Source organism: Pleuronectes platessa, chromosome 3 (assembly GCF_947347685.1).
Source record: "Pleuronectes platessa chromosome 3, fPlePla1.1, whole genome shotgun sequence".
In the NCBI taxonomy this organism is placed as follows: domain Eukaryota; kingdom Metazoa; phylum Chordata; class Actinopteri; order Pleuronectiformes; family Pleuronectidae; genus Pleuronectes; species Pleuronectes platessa.
In genome coordinates, this window is record NC_070628.1 from 17,774,901 (window position 1) to 17,792,686 (window position 17,786).

Below are 17,786 nucleotides of genomic sequence, written 5' to 3' on the forward strand. Positions count from 1 at the left end.
CTTTAAATTAATGGTTATTTGACAAACCATCATTAAGTATTAGTTTGGACATGTCATTGTATTACTACACATTTGTATTATTGTGTTTATATGTGTATTGCCTTTACTCTTTGTAAAATAATTTATCTTTTTTGTTGTGTACATGTGTTATGTGCCTCTGTTCATGTTTTCATATGTCATAGAGATATGCCATCGATTTACCAATCATGATAGCTGTCTGTGTATGTACTTATGTCTTTTGTAAATGTTTTATTTGCCATCAACCTGCCAGGGATTGCATGGTAAAACTTACTTGCATGGCTAAATCTGGCACATTTACGTGTTGGACTTAAATACATGTGTTACTTACTTTGCTTTGTCCCTAAACATAAATGCAAACTTCTTATTAAACCAGATACCAAGAAAGGTTCATCTTAGGGAGATGAAATGCTTATTATTGTCATATATCAGTGGATCTATAGTCTAGCAATAAATTCACTTATTTTCCTTATATCTAGAACATTTGTATCATTCATTTAAAAATTAATACAATAATCTTTCAGTGTATTAAACCTGCATTCATTTATTTTTGGCCAACATTGACGTCACATATTAAAGTTGATACAGCTACAATCAATATTAGCAACAAATGGGATGAAATGCCCACAGTATGTGTAAAGTGAAATGGGTTACCTCACCTGCAGTTATAAACAGCTCTGAGGAGCTTTGCAGCATTTTTCAGCTCAGTGTTTTCATTTTCTGGTCCCTTACTTGACACTTTTGGTTTACACTCGCTTAAATCCACTTAACTTGTTAAACAGAAAACTGCAAGCTGCTACATCTTCCCCACCTAGTCTGGCTGAAGAGCAAAAATATTTATATTCACCAGGTGACCAGATCTCGACTGCAAACCGTAACACGACATAATGTTGCTACACATCTGCCCGGTTTGAAAATACACATATTTATCAACTCATCATGAGATTGAAGATGAAATGATTGATAACATGTTTTGATGCAGTTGCCAATTTATCCTCCACACGAGCAGTAAGTTTTGCTCTCCTCCAGAGAAAAATACCTGGAGTCCACTTTACAAAATGCTCTTTAAAAGCTCCATTTAGCAGAGAGTCTATAACTGTGTCTGTGTGTTGTTAAGCTCTGAGTGAATGGTGCATATTGTGTTTATCAGACCTCTAACAGCTGCCTCCTGCTGCTGTAATAAGGCTGATGAGAGCAAGTGAGAGTGAATCAGAACAGTGAATTCGTGGCTGCAAAAAAAACAAAACAATGAGCGGAAAGATGCTCGGAAGAAAATATTTCATATTGTACTCAGAAATGTGGGTCTTTTGTTCAAATTTTAATTAGAGTATTCTTTAATTGGATAGCATTGGAAACACAAAAGACAGTACTGTGTGCAGAAAGCTGGAATAAACCCCCTAAAACGCCTGGACACAGGCAAAGACAATGTATAAAAATGGTAGTAATAATGATAACTGTTTGGAAGTCAGTATCTACAAATGATGAATACACTCACACGTTGATTGTGTCACTGCCTGCACACACATGTACAGAGGCAGTGTATGTGTGTGTGTTGTCAGAGACCCTTAATGCTCTCTCTCTTTCTATTTATCTTGAAATGTACACATGCACTCTCTCTCTCTCTCTCTCTCTCTCTCTCTCTCTCTCTCTCTCTCTCTCTCTCTCTCTCTCTCTCACACACACACACTCTCTTCCTCTCCTCTCTCTCACTCTCTCCGGTACACACTCTAGCTCTCTCTCGCTCCCTCTCTCTAGTACACCCTCCCTTTCCCCCAATCCCTCCCACCTCTCTCCCCTCTCTCTCTCTCTCCCCCATCTCTCATTCCACCAGGTCTTCACAACACACACACACACACACACACACACACACACACACACACACACACACACACACACACACACACGCTTCATCTCCTCCAGCAGAGGATCAGAAGGAGGGAGAGTTGAAGTGACAGAGGCGCCACATCAGCATCACTGACAAGCATCTTCCCACTGGGGAAGAGAGGGAGGAAGAGATATAGGGGGAGAGAGGGGGGAAGAGTGAAGAGAAGAGACAGGAGAGAGAGTAATAGTGAGAGGAATAAGTTTATAGGTGGAGGGAAGACCAGTGTGGGAGAGCTCGGAGGTAGAGAGCTTGGTGGGTGGCAGTGGGGGACCGGGTGCTCCATCAATTCCCCCCTTGTTTCTTTCAGCCTGTGAGTGCTGCCTGCCTCCGCTCCTCTTCCACCTCCTCTTCTTCCTCCTCTCCGCTCCTCTCCTCTTCTCACCCCGGCTCTCCTCTCCCGGCTCCCGCCGTGGGGTCTCAGCTCTCCGTCTCCCTCCCCCCCTCCCTCGCCCCCTACCTCCCGCGGGTCCTGCTGGGAGCCTCCGGGCTGCTGCGCCGCAGGAGGATGTCTCGCCGGGAGTCTCCGCCGCCCTCGCCGCCTCCGCCGCCACTGCTGCTGGGAGTGCAGCGGGGGGAGGACCGTCCGGAGCGCGCCGAGCCGCTGTCCGACGCCGAGCGGGAGATCATCCAGGGCACGTGGGGGCTGGTGTACAAGAACTGCGAGGACGTGGGGGTGTCCGTGCTCATAAGGTGAGTTTGGTCAAGAGCTGCAGACTCAAACATCTGCTTCTCAGTGCGAGTGAACTGATGAACAAGAGATGAGTGAAGACATCTTGTAATTCTGTGTGTTTACTCTCAATGGACAAACTGAGGCACTTTCTTTTTATTCTTCTTCTTCTTCGTTCGGTTCATTGGCGGGTGGCAACTAATGTCAAGGTGCACTATTGCCATTCACTGGATGTGCCTCTTCTTCCTGACTGCAATCAACAGGTCCACTCTTCTTCCGTTTTTTTAATTCATCCCCTTCAAGTCATTTATTGGCAGTCGGTTGGTTGGCAACCAACAGGTGCATTACCACCATCTTCTCCGGCTTCTTCTTCTTCTTTGTTTGGTTTATTGGCGGGTTGCAATCAAAGTCAAGGTGAATTTCAGCCATCTACGGAAATTCGCCTGGGGGGGGGGGGCTCTTTTAATTCACCATCCAGTGCCAGGGCCGGCCCTAGCACATTTGGCGCTCTAGGCAAGCTTCACTCCTGGCGCCCCCCCCAAAAAAATTATATTTTTTTCAAAACGATTTTCCACTAAAACGTATTAAATTATTTCTTTCTTCGTCGAAGTTGCTTGGACACACACACTCTAACCATAAGCCTCAATGTGCTAGCATGTTCTGACAACCCCAAGGAGGTACGTACCTCGATTTTTGCCTCATTTTACCCTAATGTTATATTCATTTTTTTAATGTCAAAATATTGGTTGGAGATATATGTTATGGGTCCGAAGATTGATACCACAGCAGCAAAGTATATCTGTAGAATACAGCATGAATGCAGCAGCAATAACGACACGGAGCATTCAGTTCCTCATCCAGACTGCCTCTTCTTACAAGCATTTCTCTGAGTGTAACTGCATTTTAAAGTGCATAAAACATACATTAAATTATTATGATGTCTATTTCCTCCAAACATCTTAATATACATTATCACTCATAAAGAAATATAAACATTTACAATACAGACCTATTGAACATTAGCTTATAACTGGTCTTTATAAGGCACAATAACAATACATGACTTAATTACAGAGTATGTGTGTGTCGGAGCTGAACTACACACTGTAAAGTAAACAATATACTATCGCGACCCGCCTGCAAGACGAGATGTAAATGCAAGATGTATTCTAACCTGTAGAATACAGGATGAATGCAGCAGCAATAAAGACACGGAGCAATCAGTTCCTCATCCAGACCTCTATCTGGCAAGTGGGCGGACCCCCAAAGAGACAGTGCGGGGTGCAACTGCTCCCATGCCAAACGTTCCTCCTGAGTGCTGCGGTCATTTACTGATTTCTCTAATGAAACTACTTAAATTACTGTTAAAGTGATTAAATACAATATTTTGGGCCATACCACATATTTTTTGCTCGGCGCAGTTTTTGGCGCCCCCCTCTGATTGGCGCCCTAGGCAACCGCCTATGTCGCCTGTAGGAAAGACCTGCCCTGTCAAGTGCATCTTATAACAACTAGTGGTTGAGGTCGAAATCTTGTTTGTCTTTGAATCAAAGACATAGTGAAGACCACGTGAAGGCTACAAAAGACAAACAAGGTAATGCACCTTGACGTTGGTAGCCACCCGCCAATAAACCGAAAAAAGAAGAAGAAGTACATATTTTTGGCGGTATTATGCCCCTTGATGTTGGTTTCCACCCACCAATAAACCAAACAAGGAAGAAGAAGAAGAATCTTTAATGAAGGGGATAGGTGCTTCCTCCATCCATTCCATGCAAGGACCTGGTATTTTAGTACCTCCAGGAACAGTGCACCAACACAATAGATGGTGGTAATACACCTTGATGTTGGTTGCCACTAGTCAATAAACCGAACAAAGTAGAAGAAGAACATATTTTTGGCGTTACTGTGCACCTTGATGTTGGTTTCCACACACCAATAAACCAAACAAGGAAGAAGAAGAAGAATCTTTAATGAAGGGGATAGGTGCTTCCTCCATCCACTCCCTGCAAGGAGCTGGTATTTTAGTACCTCCAGGAACAGTGCACTTACAGATGGTGGTATTACACCTTGATGTCGGTTGCCACTCGCCAATAAACCGAAAAAAATAAGAAGAAGCCAATTTATCCCCCAAATGTAAAGTAATGAAAAGGGAAAGAGAGGTACAGCAGTAGATGGCAGTAATGCTGCTAGATATTTCTTGCAACCTTTCAATAAACCAAACGAGGAATATGAAAAAGTACAATCTTTCACGAAACTTAACTGTTGAAGGTTTATCATCTTATGTTTGCCAAATGCTGAAGGACATTTTGACTTTTTGTTTTGTGCTGCATGGAGCATAACCTTGTAAAATTATTTTCACATCAACCTCACTCCTTTGGTTGCTTGTCACTTACATATATTAAATTTGACCTGTAAGGTTCATACAGAATTTAAAATATAAATTAAAAACAAACTATCTCTGGGCAGTGCATCGTAAGTGTCGGTTTCAGTCGTACCAGTCATGGTGGAGCCACTTTGGTTGAATATAAACTGATAATATAATTTGAGATATCTGAGAATCTCAGGGAAAAAAGCTAATTTCAGGTGAATTTAGTAAGATGGTTTGAAACGTTCCTTCGCTCGACTTCAGATTTGTACGATGAAACTGTGAGGAACCGTTATAAACTGTGATTAATGAGACGAATAATCCGACAATGATAGCAGATCTACAGTGTATTAAAGGTCACTGTGCTGGTGTCATACCCTGTGTCTTTGCTCGTGGGTTAGTTAAAGGTACATCACACTTGAGACATTTAATCATAGAAGGCAGTGAGGCTATACTTTATACATTTAATTAAAGTTGCCCCATTTATCACTGAGTTTATGAGCTTAGTCTGTAAAATAGTTTGAAACCCGTTTGATTATGATGGAGTCGCTACTGACACCATGTTTTTAAGAAATAATACTTTATTACCCATAGACTGTATATCAAGATGGACGACATGACTGTGCCCCAAAACTGTAGCCCAAGCGCCTTTATCGCCACCTGCTGGATGGCTGCAGTATAAGTCATAAACACATACTCTATGTTAGTGGATGGGACATAGGGCTCTTTAAAAATATTTTTTCTGTTTTGAATAGTTCTTATCACACTGAGACTGACTCATTGATTTATCAAGCTCGGGTATTGGTGGGATCGTGCCACCATGGCTCCATCCCCCAAACTCCGACTCTAAATGTTCAAGATATTTTAGTTTAGTGGGAAGAAGTGGAGACGCGTCTCTTGTGTTCAGTCTGTGATGTTAACACACCTTATGGATTTTTTGTTGTTCAGTGATAAGAGGGCAGAGAAACATATGCAAATGAATATGCGCGCACACACACACATAAACAAAGTAAGACAGAGAAGGTCATGATCTGTGCATCTGTTGATTCATTTGTGTGTCTTATTGACGAGATGGCTCTAAGGAGACACTGACACAAGATGTAGGAAATGCAACGATAACGATTAACGGATGCTGCATTTATAGGACTTACAGGCACATACACACGCATGGACACACACACACCACACGGACACTCACGCACGCCCGCCCACCCACACACACACACACACACACACACACACACACACACACACACACACCACTTTCTGCTGTTCTGCACTCATTCCCTCACCTTCTCACCAATAACTGAGATGTGACAAGTGAAGGGAAGGAACATGGCATTCCTCTCATTATGATGCCGACATAATACTCCATAGTCCACAAGGTCTCTGAGATGGTTAATATGCTGAATTTGTTCCTCAAATTAGGAGACATGTTTTTTCATCTTTGGAAAGCATCTTGCTTTTATAACCCTCTTACTCATCCATTGCTACTGTCTTTATTTAAAATTGAATTGTAAACAGAATCTTTAACAGGGAGTAATGCTCTATGAAGCTTCACTGCACAGAGCTGTAGACAAACCAGATGTAACACAACGTGTCTGTGTTTTTTTCCTTATTCTTGTAATGCTTGTTTTCATCAAAGAAAAAAGACTTGATTTGTTTTGAATGTCCCTGGCTAAACTGGCTCAGTGTTACACTAATAAGTCCACTAGTTGCTAGCTTGTTAAAATAGACAGCAAGTCACAGCCAAGCAGAACGATATGAGCGAGGCAAGCTGATTTTCAGTTTGGGGGCGATGAGAATCCCTGAAGGGAGTGAGTGGAAGGGGCAGAGAGCATCTTTAGTATGTATGTGTGTGTGTGTGTGTGTGTGTGTGTGTGTGTGTGTGTGTGTTGTGTTCTTATCTGTGGATGACAGCCATGGCACTTAAATATCTCCCTCCATGCCTCACTCACTCTCCATCCTCTCCACTGTTGCTCTTTTTAATTCTTTACATATGTTGAGTTCCCAATGTACCACATTCCACCCTGAGCGGATTGGTAAAGGAATAACACACAAATGTCAATCGCAATATATAGAGTCATGGGGATGCTTTCAGATTGCTAAAAACTGCATCACTGATATTTTTCCAATATCAGTGAATGCTTCGTATATCTTCTTTGTAAAAGAAACCAAAATGCCAAATCAGTTATCGAAAGCATTTTTGAATAATTTCTCATTGATTTGACTGATTGTTCCAGGTCAAATCAATTGAATTATTCCGTCTGCGTGCGATGCACAAAGAGTGTAATTATCAACAGTTGGCTGACAGTTCCTCAGTTACCTAACATAACCTGAGGCTGACTCTGGGTCAGGGTCTTGCACGGTTGAGATCATATATTTGAGATCAGTGCACAACATCCCCCACGTGAACACACAGATTTGCATTTTCATCTCGATCCATCTGCCTGGATGCATGGAGAGAATAGACAGCAACATTAGCCTCAGTTGATCTCACCAAGGCGCGCAAATGCAATTGCACCAAAGAGTGAGTGCACCCCAGGCATCAGTGGAACAGTGCATATGGCAGCTTTGTGAATACAATTAATCTCTGCGTACTTTGACTCTAATAGTGAAGACGGGAGGATTCAGGCACATTTTCATGAAGCGGAAAAGACATTGAAGTGTCGCAATGAAAGTGGATTTTGAAAGGAATCTCACCAGCTGCCTGCTGGATCTGGTTTGGTTTACTGTAAATGCTTAGTGGTATCTGATGAGGCATCACCATCCAAACACTTCACTTATACAGATCCATCCATTCGTACATTCATTCATTCATTCAAGTGCCTCTCAGGAACAACATCTAGAGTTTGATCGGATGACTTTGATGATTTAGTGATATAACATTTTCTAAAATCATGTGGGTTGTGTTTTTATTTGGCAATAATGAAGGCAGCTTTATGGAGATATTGAGTTTGTCTTGAGAAAAAAAAAAGACTAGTTCTAGTAGTTCTAGCACCATGGCTCAAGGTTGTTCACAATACTCCAAAGAATCATAATTTTTTTTTAAAAGGAGTCTAATCAGAGTGTGATTAACAGGCTCCACTAATGGCTCTGATGACTTAATTTAAATGCAGAGACAGGTGCAGGGATGTGCTCAGTGTGACATTTCCAAATTACTTAACACCAGCACTCCTCTCAGAAATGTTTTAAATCATGCAATAATACAAGTCATATTACAGTTCTCAAATTATATTGAGGATCAAGATTACACTCTATGGCGGTTTTGGGGGTCCAACAGGGGCCAGTGCCCCTGGAACACTGAGCTTGGACTCCCTGTGGCCCCCCTCTGACCGAAGACTACAATTATAATGAAATGGTCACTCTCTTGTGATTATATGGTGGTGATGCAAAAGGCAGAACAAATTTGTGTGGGTCTATAATCCTAGTCGGATCCCTTAGCGCCGCATCGCGGCTGTCTGACAAAATGTAGGCACGATCCGAACTATGCTGCTTACCACCTGTCAAGAACAAGTTGTGAGACTACCACAAAGAGTTGAAGGTGAGCATGACTATCTTATTTATGTAATTGTTACAAGGCAAGACTTCTGATCAGGGAAATGTTACCTAATTAACTTAATAGCAGCTAAGTTTGGTTGCATTTATATTCGGTATAAGCTCAATGATGGTGTTTTAGAAGAAATCTCTCCATGAATTGTTTCCCTGAGTTAATGGCATGCTCTACATTTGTCTCAATCAGGTTTTTAAAATATAATTCAGAATTGTTAGCGAAAAGGCTACTCCAACTTGAAATAATTAAAGCAAGCCAGCAACAATATATTTATACCCTGTGTTGCTAACGTGCATGTGTTCTACTCGCCATTTGTTTTACTTGAACTCATAGTTATCATATAAATGAAGAGGAAAAGGGAGATTATGTCCTATTTCACCCCCCACAATAAAACAGTCAGTGATGGGGCAGACATTCAGACATAGCCAGATGATCCTGGAGTTTAGAGCGCTGAAGAGAAAGTGTAGAGCACAACAGAGGGAAAGCCAGGCGACTTATCAGTTGAAGAGACTGTTTTGTGAGGGCACAGAGCAGTAAGGAGAGACAGAGGAAGATCCTGAGAGTGAGGCTGAGGCTGACAAGTAGAGTGTGAGACATGCTCAACAGCACTGGACCATCAGGTTTGTCATGTTGAAAAAATATTTTCCTGCTTGATGAAAGCAGTTTCATCAGTGTTTTAATGGTTGTACATGTAGAACCATGTAGTATTGGTATAGTTGTATTTAGGATTGAGATTAATAAAATGCTCTATCATTGTCATTAATCAATCAAGATAGATATCCTATTGGTGTTTTTTGATTGCTATATGTACCTTGTATATATTTGGGCTTTGCCTTTCTCCACAGATATCAGCAAATGTAAAGAAGAGCGGCTGATGCAGCCGAACTTGAAATGGTTTCCAAAGACTTTGATGGGGGACAGGAAAAGGGGCTTCAAGGCGGCCTGGTACAACATTCATCCCTGGCTGAATATTCAAAACTACCGGACTCTGCATATTGTTTTTCCTGCAGACATAACTGTAACAAATACAAATCAAAGTAGTATATGTTGGCTTTATTTTGTGTGCACTATTACTGAATATAGGCCACTGAACAAAAAATGTTGAAAGCTTGAACACTGTCTTTGTCTCTTTTGTCCCTGATTGAATGTCCAGCCTGGCCCCCTCAGTAAAATTGGTCTAGCACTGCCAATGATGTCACTGTTTCCTCCATCTTTTAGATACGCTAGCAGCATTTCAAACTCCAAAAGAGGACATTGCTAAGTCAGTTTGTCCACCACTTAGGTCCAGACTGACATGAGTGTTTTCAGAGGGTTATTCCTTCGGATTCTAGTGACTTTTACACCATCAGGTCAAAGTTTGCACTCAACCTTTGAAACATCTCAACATATATTGAATGGATTGGCATAGAATTTGCTGCAGATATTCATGGTTCCCAGTAAAAGAGAGTCCTCTGACTTCTCCTCCAGCGTCAGCTCCTCAAGCAATACCAATGACAAAACCAATTTTTGGTTCAACTGCAACCCATGTGCAAAATGTGCAACATTAAACTTCAGTATCTTAAAAAACACATGATTGATTCTTCCTCAGTGTAGTCCTTGATAAACTAGCCAAATCATCTGAGGGTTATTGAATCCAATTTAAAAGGGATTATATTCAGGGCAAACCAACCTATCAATCAATCTTCAATTTGATTTGCAGTCTCGACAAAGAATAACCATCTAAGACTGACTTGCAATTGGTCAAGCATATGTATCAGTGTGTCTTCAGTACTGTGGTCTCATCACCTGATAGCTCCTGTGCAAACTCTGGGTCCAGGTTACATCGTCAGTTGAAGATAGCAGCGTTCTCATCTGGGATATTTCGGCCTCATTTCTGGATATTGGGAGGAAGTGGAGATGTGTCGTCCATCATATTATATATATATTTACAGTTTGTGTTTTGAACACATTACAATATAAAGTGTAAAGCCCAATTTTACTTTGTGCTAATCTTTAATGGTGAAGTTTGTGGTTTTGCTGAATTGTATTGTGTTTCTACAAGTGTTTGACCACTGCATTTCAGTCCATATGACAAGGCTAAGCAGCAGAAACACCTTTGTAATTAATTCAATATAGTTTATAAATGTATTTATTGAAGCCAATGACACTTGACAGGCTGTGGTTGTTGAAGGTAATAATACTATATACTGCATACAATTATACAGTTGATGGACCCCCCGATGTTCGACCCACAGTTACTCCCTTGGATGATGAACAGCAGATTCATTTTTTTTAGCTGTTCTTTGTGATGTGCCTGATGAGTATTTTCTTGCACTGTTCTGTAAAACTATGCCGAGGCAGCAGGGGATTAAACATTCGTCATTGTAACACAAGAGGACAGGCACAAAAAGAAGAACTCTGTACTCTTCAAAGAAGGCATCAGAGCGGCACCCTGTTTTCTTAAAGCGCTGCAGTTAACTTTCATGTTTGTCTGAGCAGAACAAGAGCTACTAGACGGCCTGTGTTATTCCTGTCACCCAGGAAAAAAGTGTGCGTACGTATCGTGACAGCTGGTACAGCCAAGCTAGAAGTGCTACGGGCAAGTTGAGCCTTTGTAGGCCTAGCATGACATCAGATCTGGAGGGATGTGGATGCGGCGTAGTAGTGCTGCCGAAGGCCAAACTCCAACTGGGAAATAACTGCACTAGCAATTCTAGTCAGCTGGAGGACTGACAAGATTTAAAGTGGGTCAGAGCACAAGTGTGTCTGTGTGTGTGTGTGTGTGTGTGTGTGTGTGTGTGTGTGTGTGTGTGTGTGTACATAAATCTGTCAGTCAGTGGCTGTCTATGATGTTCTGAAGCTGTGTGATAGCTATAAACTCCACTGTTGTCGCATTGTTGTCATTGTTCCTAATCCGACACATTCCTCACAAACCCCTTCAGCGGAGCTTGTCGAAATTTTCTTATTTCTCGGGCGTAAACTTGATCTCTCATACTGAGCTGTTATGAGCTCACATAGTCGGCCGCGACGAAAACCATCAAACCGCCTGAACCAAAACAAATGTTCCTAACTAGAATCCCACAAGTCAATTTACATTTTCTTTGTTTACCTCTCGGCTAACATCGACCAGGGTGGTTTCAAGAGTGGAATTCACCACATCTGCAGCTAAAATAACTTCTTAAACACACTCCAGACACATCTAAGGCGAGTGTCAGGTTCTTCCACACCATGTGTCTTGATGCAGAGCAGAGTTCTGAAAGTGAAGCTTGGCACCAGTTTTTTTCTTTACAGAAAACCGTTATAAGGAGCAAGGAGCATATCAGGACAGGAAAACTGCACCACCCTTTTCATCTTAAGCAAACTCTTAGTGTCCATCACTTTGGTCCTCACTGCAGTGTTTTTCAGGTTGATCCAGTAGCATTAACAGAACCAGACATGCTTGAAAATTAACACCTGCATCAAGTCAAACTCAACCATCAGAGTCTCACTGGTGCTGCTGCACTTTTGAGGATCCTGCCAGACACCACCTGTGTTTCAGATGGTGCAGAGGTGGAGTGCACACAGACATTACAGACTTCACAGTCTGCACTTTGAAAGCTTACAGAGAAAGAAACAGATCAGAATTTGTGTCATACTGTGCAAAAGTTTCACTCTGAATGAAAGAAGAGAACAAATATATTTACAGTTGAAGTCAGGGGAAAAGTCAGAAGTTAATCGAACACGTCAGAGCTCTTCACAGCACCTGTTGGTTCTAATTTCTTCCCTAATTCATCCCTAGATACAGACATTTCACTGGATAATTAAACATTTGACATGCTGTGACTCAGAGGCTCATTAAAGGCATTAAGATTAATTGACTTTAATGAAAAATAATCTCATGGCTTCAGTAGCTATGGAGATAATCAGCCTTTCTGAACCGAAACTGACATCCTAACATCGGCCACTGCTCGACAGGTCGTCTTTTAGGTTTGTCAGTCGAACTAAACTGATTTGACCGAGCACTTTGCTGTGTCTTTGTGGGTTTTCTCCAGGTACTCTGGCCTCCACCCACAGTACAAGTACATGCAGCTTGGGGTTAAGTTTATTGGAGATTGTTAAGCGTGTTCGTTTATCCTAAATATGAGAAGATGAGCCAAACTCGGTTTGTTCAATCAAGTATTTATTTAGAAAGCAATGAAAGGTTACAATCAGCAAAGCAATGGGCATCCAACAAGTCGCATCAGAACACGAGACCCATCAGAACGCATCAAACAGCCGACGCCTGTCTATTTTATATCAGTAGATCTTGGTTCTTCCTCCTCGAAAGTGCGCAGGCGTAGCCCCTCCTTCTTGGCTTTGGAATAAGGAAGTGACAAGTCTCAAAATGTTCATCTCTTGACCAGCCTTGACACAGCTGATGGCATGTGGGCCAACGGTGTTGACAATTGGAGAGAAGATTATTGTGTTCTTGCTATATCAAAACAATGTTCTGTTTGTACAGACATTCAAAACAATTTAACCAAAACAACGAAACAGCATTGTGACGCAGACACATTCTAATTTTCAAGATTAAACACTTGGAAGGAAAGGGTTATTATTAATCATTTGCGTGAAGGCCTTATCTGGCTCAAACTACTTCTATCTTTATTCATTTAGAGTTGAGTTAGACACAGACTACAGCTAAAATATTGAAATCCTAACAAGATTCTAAATGTTCCATAGGTGTGAATTTGAGTTTAAATTGTTGTTTTTCTCTGCGCTGGCGACCTGTGGAGGGTGCACGCCGCCTCTTGCCCTATGTTACCAGGGATTGGCTCCAGCCTCCCTCAAAGGACAAACGGTATAGATAATAATGGATGGTTTTCTTTGGTCTGCTCAGGTTCTTTGTGAACTTCCCGTCAGCCAAACAGTACTTCAGCCAGTTCCAGGACATGGAGGACCCAGAGGAGATGGAGCGAAGCAGCCAACTTCGACACCATGCCCGCAGGGTGATGAACGCCATCAATACTGTGGTGGAAAACCTCCATGACCCAGAGAAAGTGTCTGCAGTGCTGGCCCTGGTGGGGAAGGCCCATGCTATCAAACACAAGGTGGAGCCCATGTATTTCAAGGTAAAAAAAAAATCCACTCTCTGGTATAGTTTAGTCTGCCATATTTCTGCTTCTGATTTTCCATATTTCACAGAATTGGTGCTGCAAACAATAATCCCTATGATTACATTGACACATGAGCATTGTTTTCTTTTTTTTGACAATTTGATTGGAGTGCCCATGATATAAAGCAGATTGCTCTCTGAAAGAAAATCATCAGCCTCTCTCTTTCCTGCATAAGTAGCATAGTGGAAGTATTTTCCTGCTTCCGAAGTCCCTTGAAATTACCCTATTTACACCCTAAAGAAATGTTCTCATTACAGTCTTGGCACAAGGGGATTCTTCTGCCTATTTGAATCTAGTCAAGCCAAAAATCATATTCCTCTACTGCTCTTATCTCTTTATATGTTTCAGTTATAATCACTTTGCGCTTGTGGGACATTGTCTGACACACATGAACACACAAAATGTGTCTCACCTGTATTCAACCAAGGTGTACAGAACAGTAACACAGTGATGTTCATTTAGGACATCAAAAATAACCTTTCAGCAGCTAATTCCAGAATTAAGTTATTACGTTTTTAAATCATTTCAGGGTTAGGTAGCAGTGCTGATTACCTGTAGAAGCAGAACAAAACCAGGCTTAATTCTGAAAACCAAATCAATTTTCAATGTGAAAATCCAATATGCTTCCGTCTTCATGTGATTGAATGCTGATGCTTCCCCTCTTCAAGTGTTTTGAATGTCATCTGCAGTAGGTTCATAAATGCAGCTGTGAGGAGAAAATACTGCCACCATTTAAACACCACTGATTTCCGACTGCCTTTAGAATATGTTTTAAGATTTAATTGATCGGTTTGTGAATAAATCATTAAATGAATTAGTCCCTCTGTGTCTTTCCTAAAGTTTTAACCCCCTCATGTCCAAAGGTGACTACCTGTCTTAAGATGATGCTGATCCCATTGGTATTGAATGTGTTACCTGTATATCATTAGTAGCTCTCAAAACGATTATCGTATTAATTGAGAATATTTTCTCATTATTCTTTAGGCATTTTCAGATATTTAAATTATTTAACACTTTTGGTGGTTGAATTTAGTTTCTAGTTTTTAGCAAATATGTTTAGGAGACAACTTACAATGGGCGTTGAGATTGTGGATTTTATGGACCGAACGTTAATAAAAGAAAAATAACAAACTCATTGTTAAAGCTGAAGCTGAAGCAGTTACAGAGCAACATTATGACTTGTTTGAAATGGTGTTTCCGGCCACTCAAGTAATACTGCAAAGATATTTAAGAATAAAACAGGCATTTGTGGAGCGCTTATATCTATGAACAGGTGAAATATGGTGTTGATGCAGATGATGTTCTTGGTGTATTTGACCTCAATTTAGTATACACAATATGATGATAAAGAGGCCAATCAGCCTTGGCGGAGGTATGCATCCTAGTGTTCTTCAAGTTATTATAATAATTTGAAGCTTCTTTCTTGACCTTGGAAACAACGAAAAACTCTTAACAAAAGGTGAAACTTACTTAATTTCCCTCAACTTTTCAACTCTATCTTGGGCCTTCTTTATGATGTTGCTCAGGTGTCACGAAGACGGAGGTTAAAGCCATTACTTAAGAGTATAGCTTTTTGGTCACATAATAACAGGCTTTTATATGTGGCGGGCTGGTTCCCTGGATGACCACTTGACAGCCTGAAAAACATGAGGGAGACATCTGACAGTTGCCAGCGGTTACAATCTCACCTAATAAGTACGACCAGCTACTGTAGATCACAGTTTAAAAACACAATTTTTACATGTCCTTATATGTCACTGATACTGTTTCACTGCTGTGTTTGAAGAATGTTGCCCATCAACAACATTGACTTTGCGTTCCCTTTTATATCTGCTACTTTTTCTCTGCCCACCTGTGTCGTCCTGCTCTGACTACTTTTCATTTTTCATTCCCTCTGTATTTCCTGCCTACCCACTGCTTTCATGTTTTACTTTCATCATTTTCAATTCTCACCTGTCTCGCCCACTTTTCTGTAATGGTAAAATTGCATTCTCGTTTTCTCACCACATTGCCTCCGCTGTACCTACTGAGAATTATTTCTCTGCATTCTTCTCTCCTACCTCCATCGGCCATTATCTTGGTCGTCAAATGTTTTCACTCTTTCTAACCTCCTCTCTTTCTCATACCATTTCCGTATTTTTTTAATGCTGATCACGTTTCTTTTTGATCCTCCACTCTTCCCAGATCCTGAGCGGCGTGCTGCTGGAGGTGTTGGCTGAAGATTTCCCTGAATTCTTCACAGCCGAGGTGCAAATGGTGTGGACCAAACTGATGGGGGCAGTGTACTGGCACGTCACAGGGGCCTACACAGAGGTGGGCTGGCTCCAGGTCTCCAGCTCAGCGGTTTGAAGAATCAAGGAGACGAGGAGGGTAAAGGAGTTTCCAATGGACTTAATGAAATGAAAAAAGTTAAATGATAATGTCAAATGCGGAAGTAGACCAGTGGGTTGAAAGCATTGTGTGAGGATGGTTCCATAGAGATGGATGAGATTAACGTGGTAATCCGTGCAACTCTGTTCTTTCCTTTGGTGACAATTTGGTGCTAAACCTTCGTTGCTGTGGTTTGTCTGCATTGCACTTCCCAGAAACCACTTGAATACAAACGATGTAGCCACATGTCATTTAACCTCGCTTGTTAAATATTAGTTTGTGTAAGTGGAGGTTTGGAGTGTATTTACAGCCACTGAGGCGATCAGTGCTTCGATCCTGTTTTGTCCTCTTTATTCTAAAAACGCTAAAATTCTCTGTCTCTAAAACCTGGGACCAAAACCATATAATGATTCACTTCCTCTGTAGCACGGGGATCTTTGCCATAAACAAGAGAAGCCCTCAGACAAATCCAAAAAGTTGTATGGACTAGTAGACTTTTTCTTTGCAGGTCTGTAACTTTCATTGACAATAGACCTTTCAATAGTCTGGTCTGTTACTGGGCCTGTAAAGCTTTCCAGTTTAGCATAGCACATACACTTTACAATGATATCAGACTACCAATTTAAATTCTTTGTACTTTCTTGACTACAAACAGAGATAAAAAAAAAAAAGCAGGCAAATAATTAGCTAAATGACTTTGCCCTTTGTAATACAATAATTGGTAGCAGGTTTCTGCTGGCATGCCATGCCAGCTGCAAGTTTACAGTTTAAATCGCTGTCTCAGACCGACTTGTAAAAGGTTTAGCAAACCCTGTGAAAAGGTCTCACATATCCACTTAAAGGTTTTGATCAAGCTAAAACTAATTCTACATGATTTATGGAGAAGAAATGAAAATAAGTGAGCTGGTTAGTAATTGCATTATGCAAAAGCATGAAAGACACAAATCAAAGGAAAACTAGAGTATTCTGGTAAATTCTTTTAAAGGAAAATGGAAAAGGACCTGGCTCCCATTCTTGGAAAATACTACAAAATGTAACTACAACTTGTAACTGTTTAACAATGGTTGTTTTAGGTCACTACTGTATATAGTAGGCTTGTTAGGAAGACATGCTGATGTTTAGAGCAGTTTTATACTGTTAAGCCATTCCAAGGCTTGACAAGCATGCTACCTAAGCTATGACTGGACAATCTCTGTTCAGGGTAGGGTTTTCCTGAATGTTCACGTGAGGATGTCAGACACAGATATTTATTTAAACAGAAATGTTTGCAGATTATTACTTTACAGAGTTCATTTCTGTGGAAATTCGCGGCGAAAGAAGCGTCTCCAGTCTGAGCCACACAGATAAATACACCTCATGATATTTGAAGGCGAGAGATGAAGAAATGTTTAGACAAGGAATGATTTTCAAGCTTTGGACGGGGGCAGTTAGTTGTTGAAGCCCCGGCTACAGGACCATGGAGCTGCTGACTGTTAATAGATTATATTTGTGTCCTACTAGAATATATCCTCATGTTTAGGGGACCTGCGCCCCTTTAAATCTCTATTGATGCATTGCGTGCTCTTAATGTCTTGTTTAACTTTACTGGGGTGTTGTTTGTATAAGTGTACAGTGGGCAAGTGTGCATACTCTTCTGCCTTTGTTTACACCTCATTGGCATGTGGGTCTGTTGATGTGGTGAAGAGGGCTTTTTTTTCTTGGCTAAATGTTTTTTTTTTTATCACTTTCCTTCCACAAGGAAAGTATCAGTAGGTGGACACAGACAGTAACCATACATGTACAGATTCACACACAGGCATGCTATGAGACCACCT

General features: G+C 41.2%; 1 protein-coding gene across 1 annotated transcript; it reads left to right on the forward strand.

The window, feature by feature from the left end:
- The first annotated feature begins 2,408 nt into the window (after positions 1-2,408).
- On the forward strand, positions 2,409-15,951 carry cygb2 (cytoglobin 2). The gene is made up of 3 exons (XM_053419096.1): positions 2,409-2,593; positions 13,326-13,557; positions 15,787-15,951. The coding sequence occupies exons 1-3, from the start codon at positions 2,409-2,411 to the stop codon at positions 15,949-15,951; spliced, it is 582 nt and encodes a 193-aa protein (XP_053275071.1).
- Positions 15,952-17,786: the final 1,835 nt, after the last annotated feature.

What these genes read in the sequence shown, in the direction of transcription:
- cygb2 (XM_053419096.1), top strand. Translation starts at nt 2,409, where the DNA reads ATGTCTCGCCGGGAGTCTCCGCCGCCCTCGCCGCCTCCGCCGCCACTG. An exon ending in GGGGTGTCCGTGCTCATAAG is followed by an intron (nt 2,594 to 13,325) that starts GTGAGTTTGGTC and finishes TGGTCTGCTCAG; the next exon opens with GTTCTTTGTGAACTTCCCGT. An exon ending in TGGAGCCCATGTATTTCAAG is followed by an intron (nt 13,558 to 15,786) that starts GTAAAAAAAAAA and finishes CACTCTTCCCAG; the next exon opens with ATCCTGAGCGGCGTGCTGCT.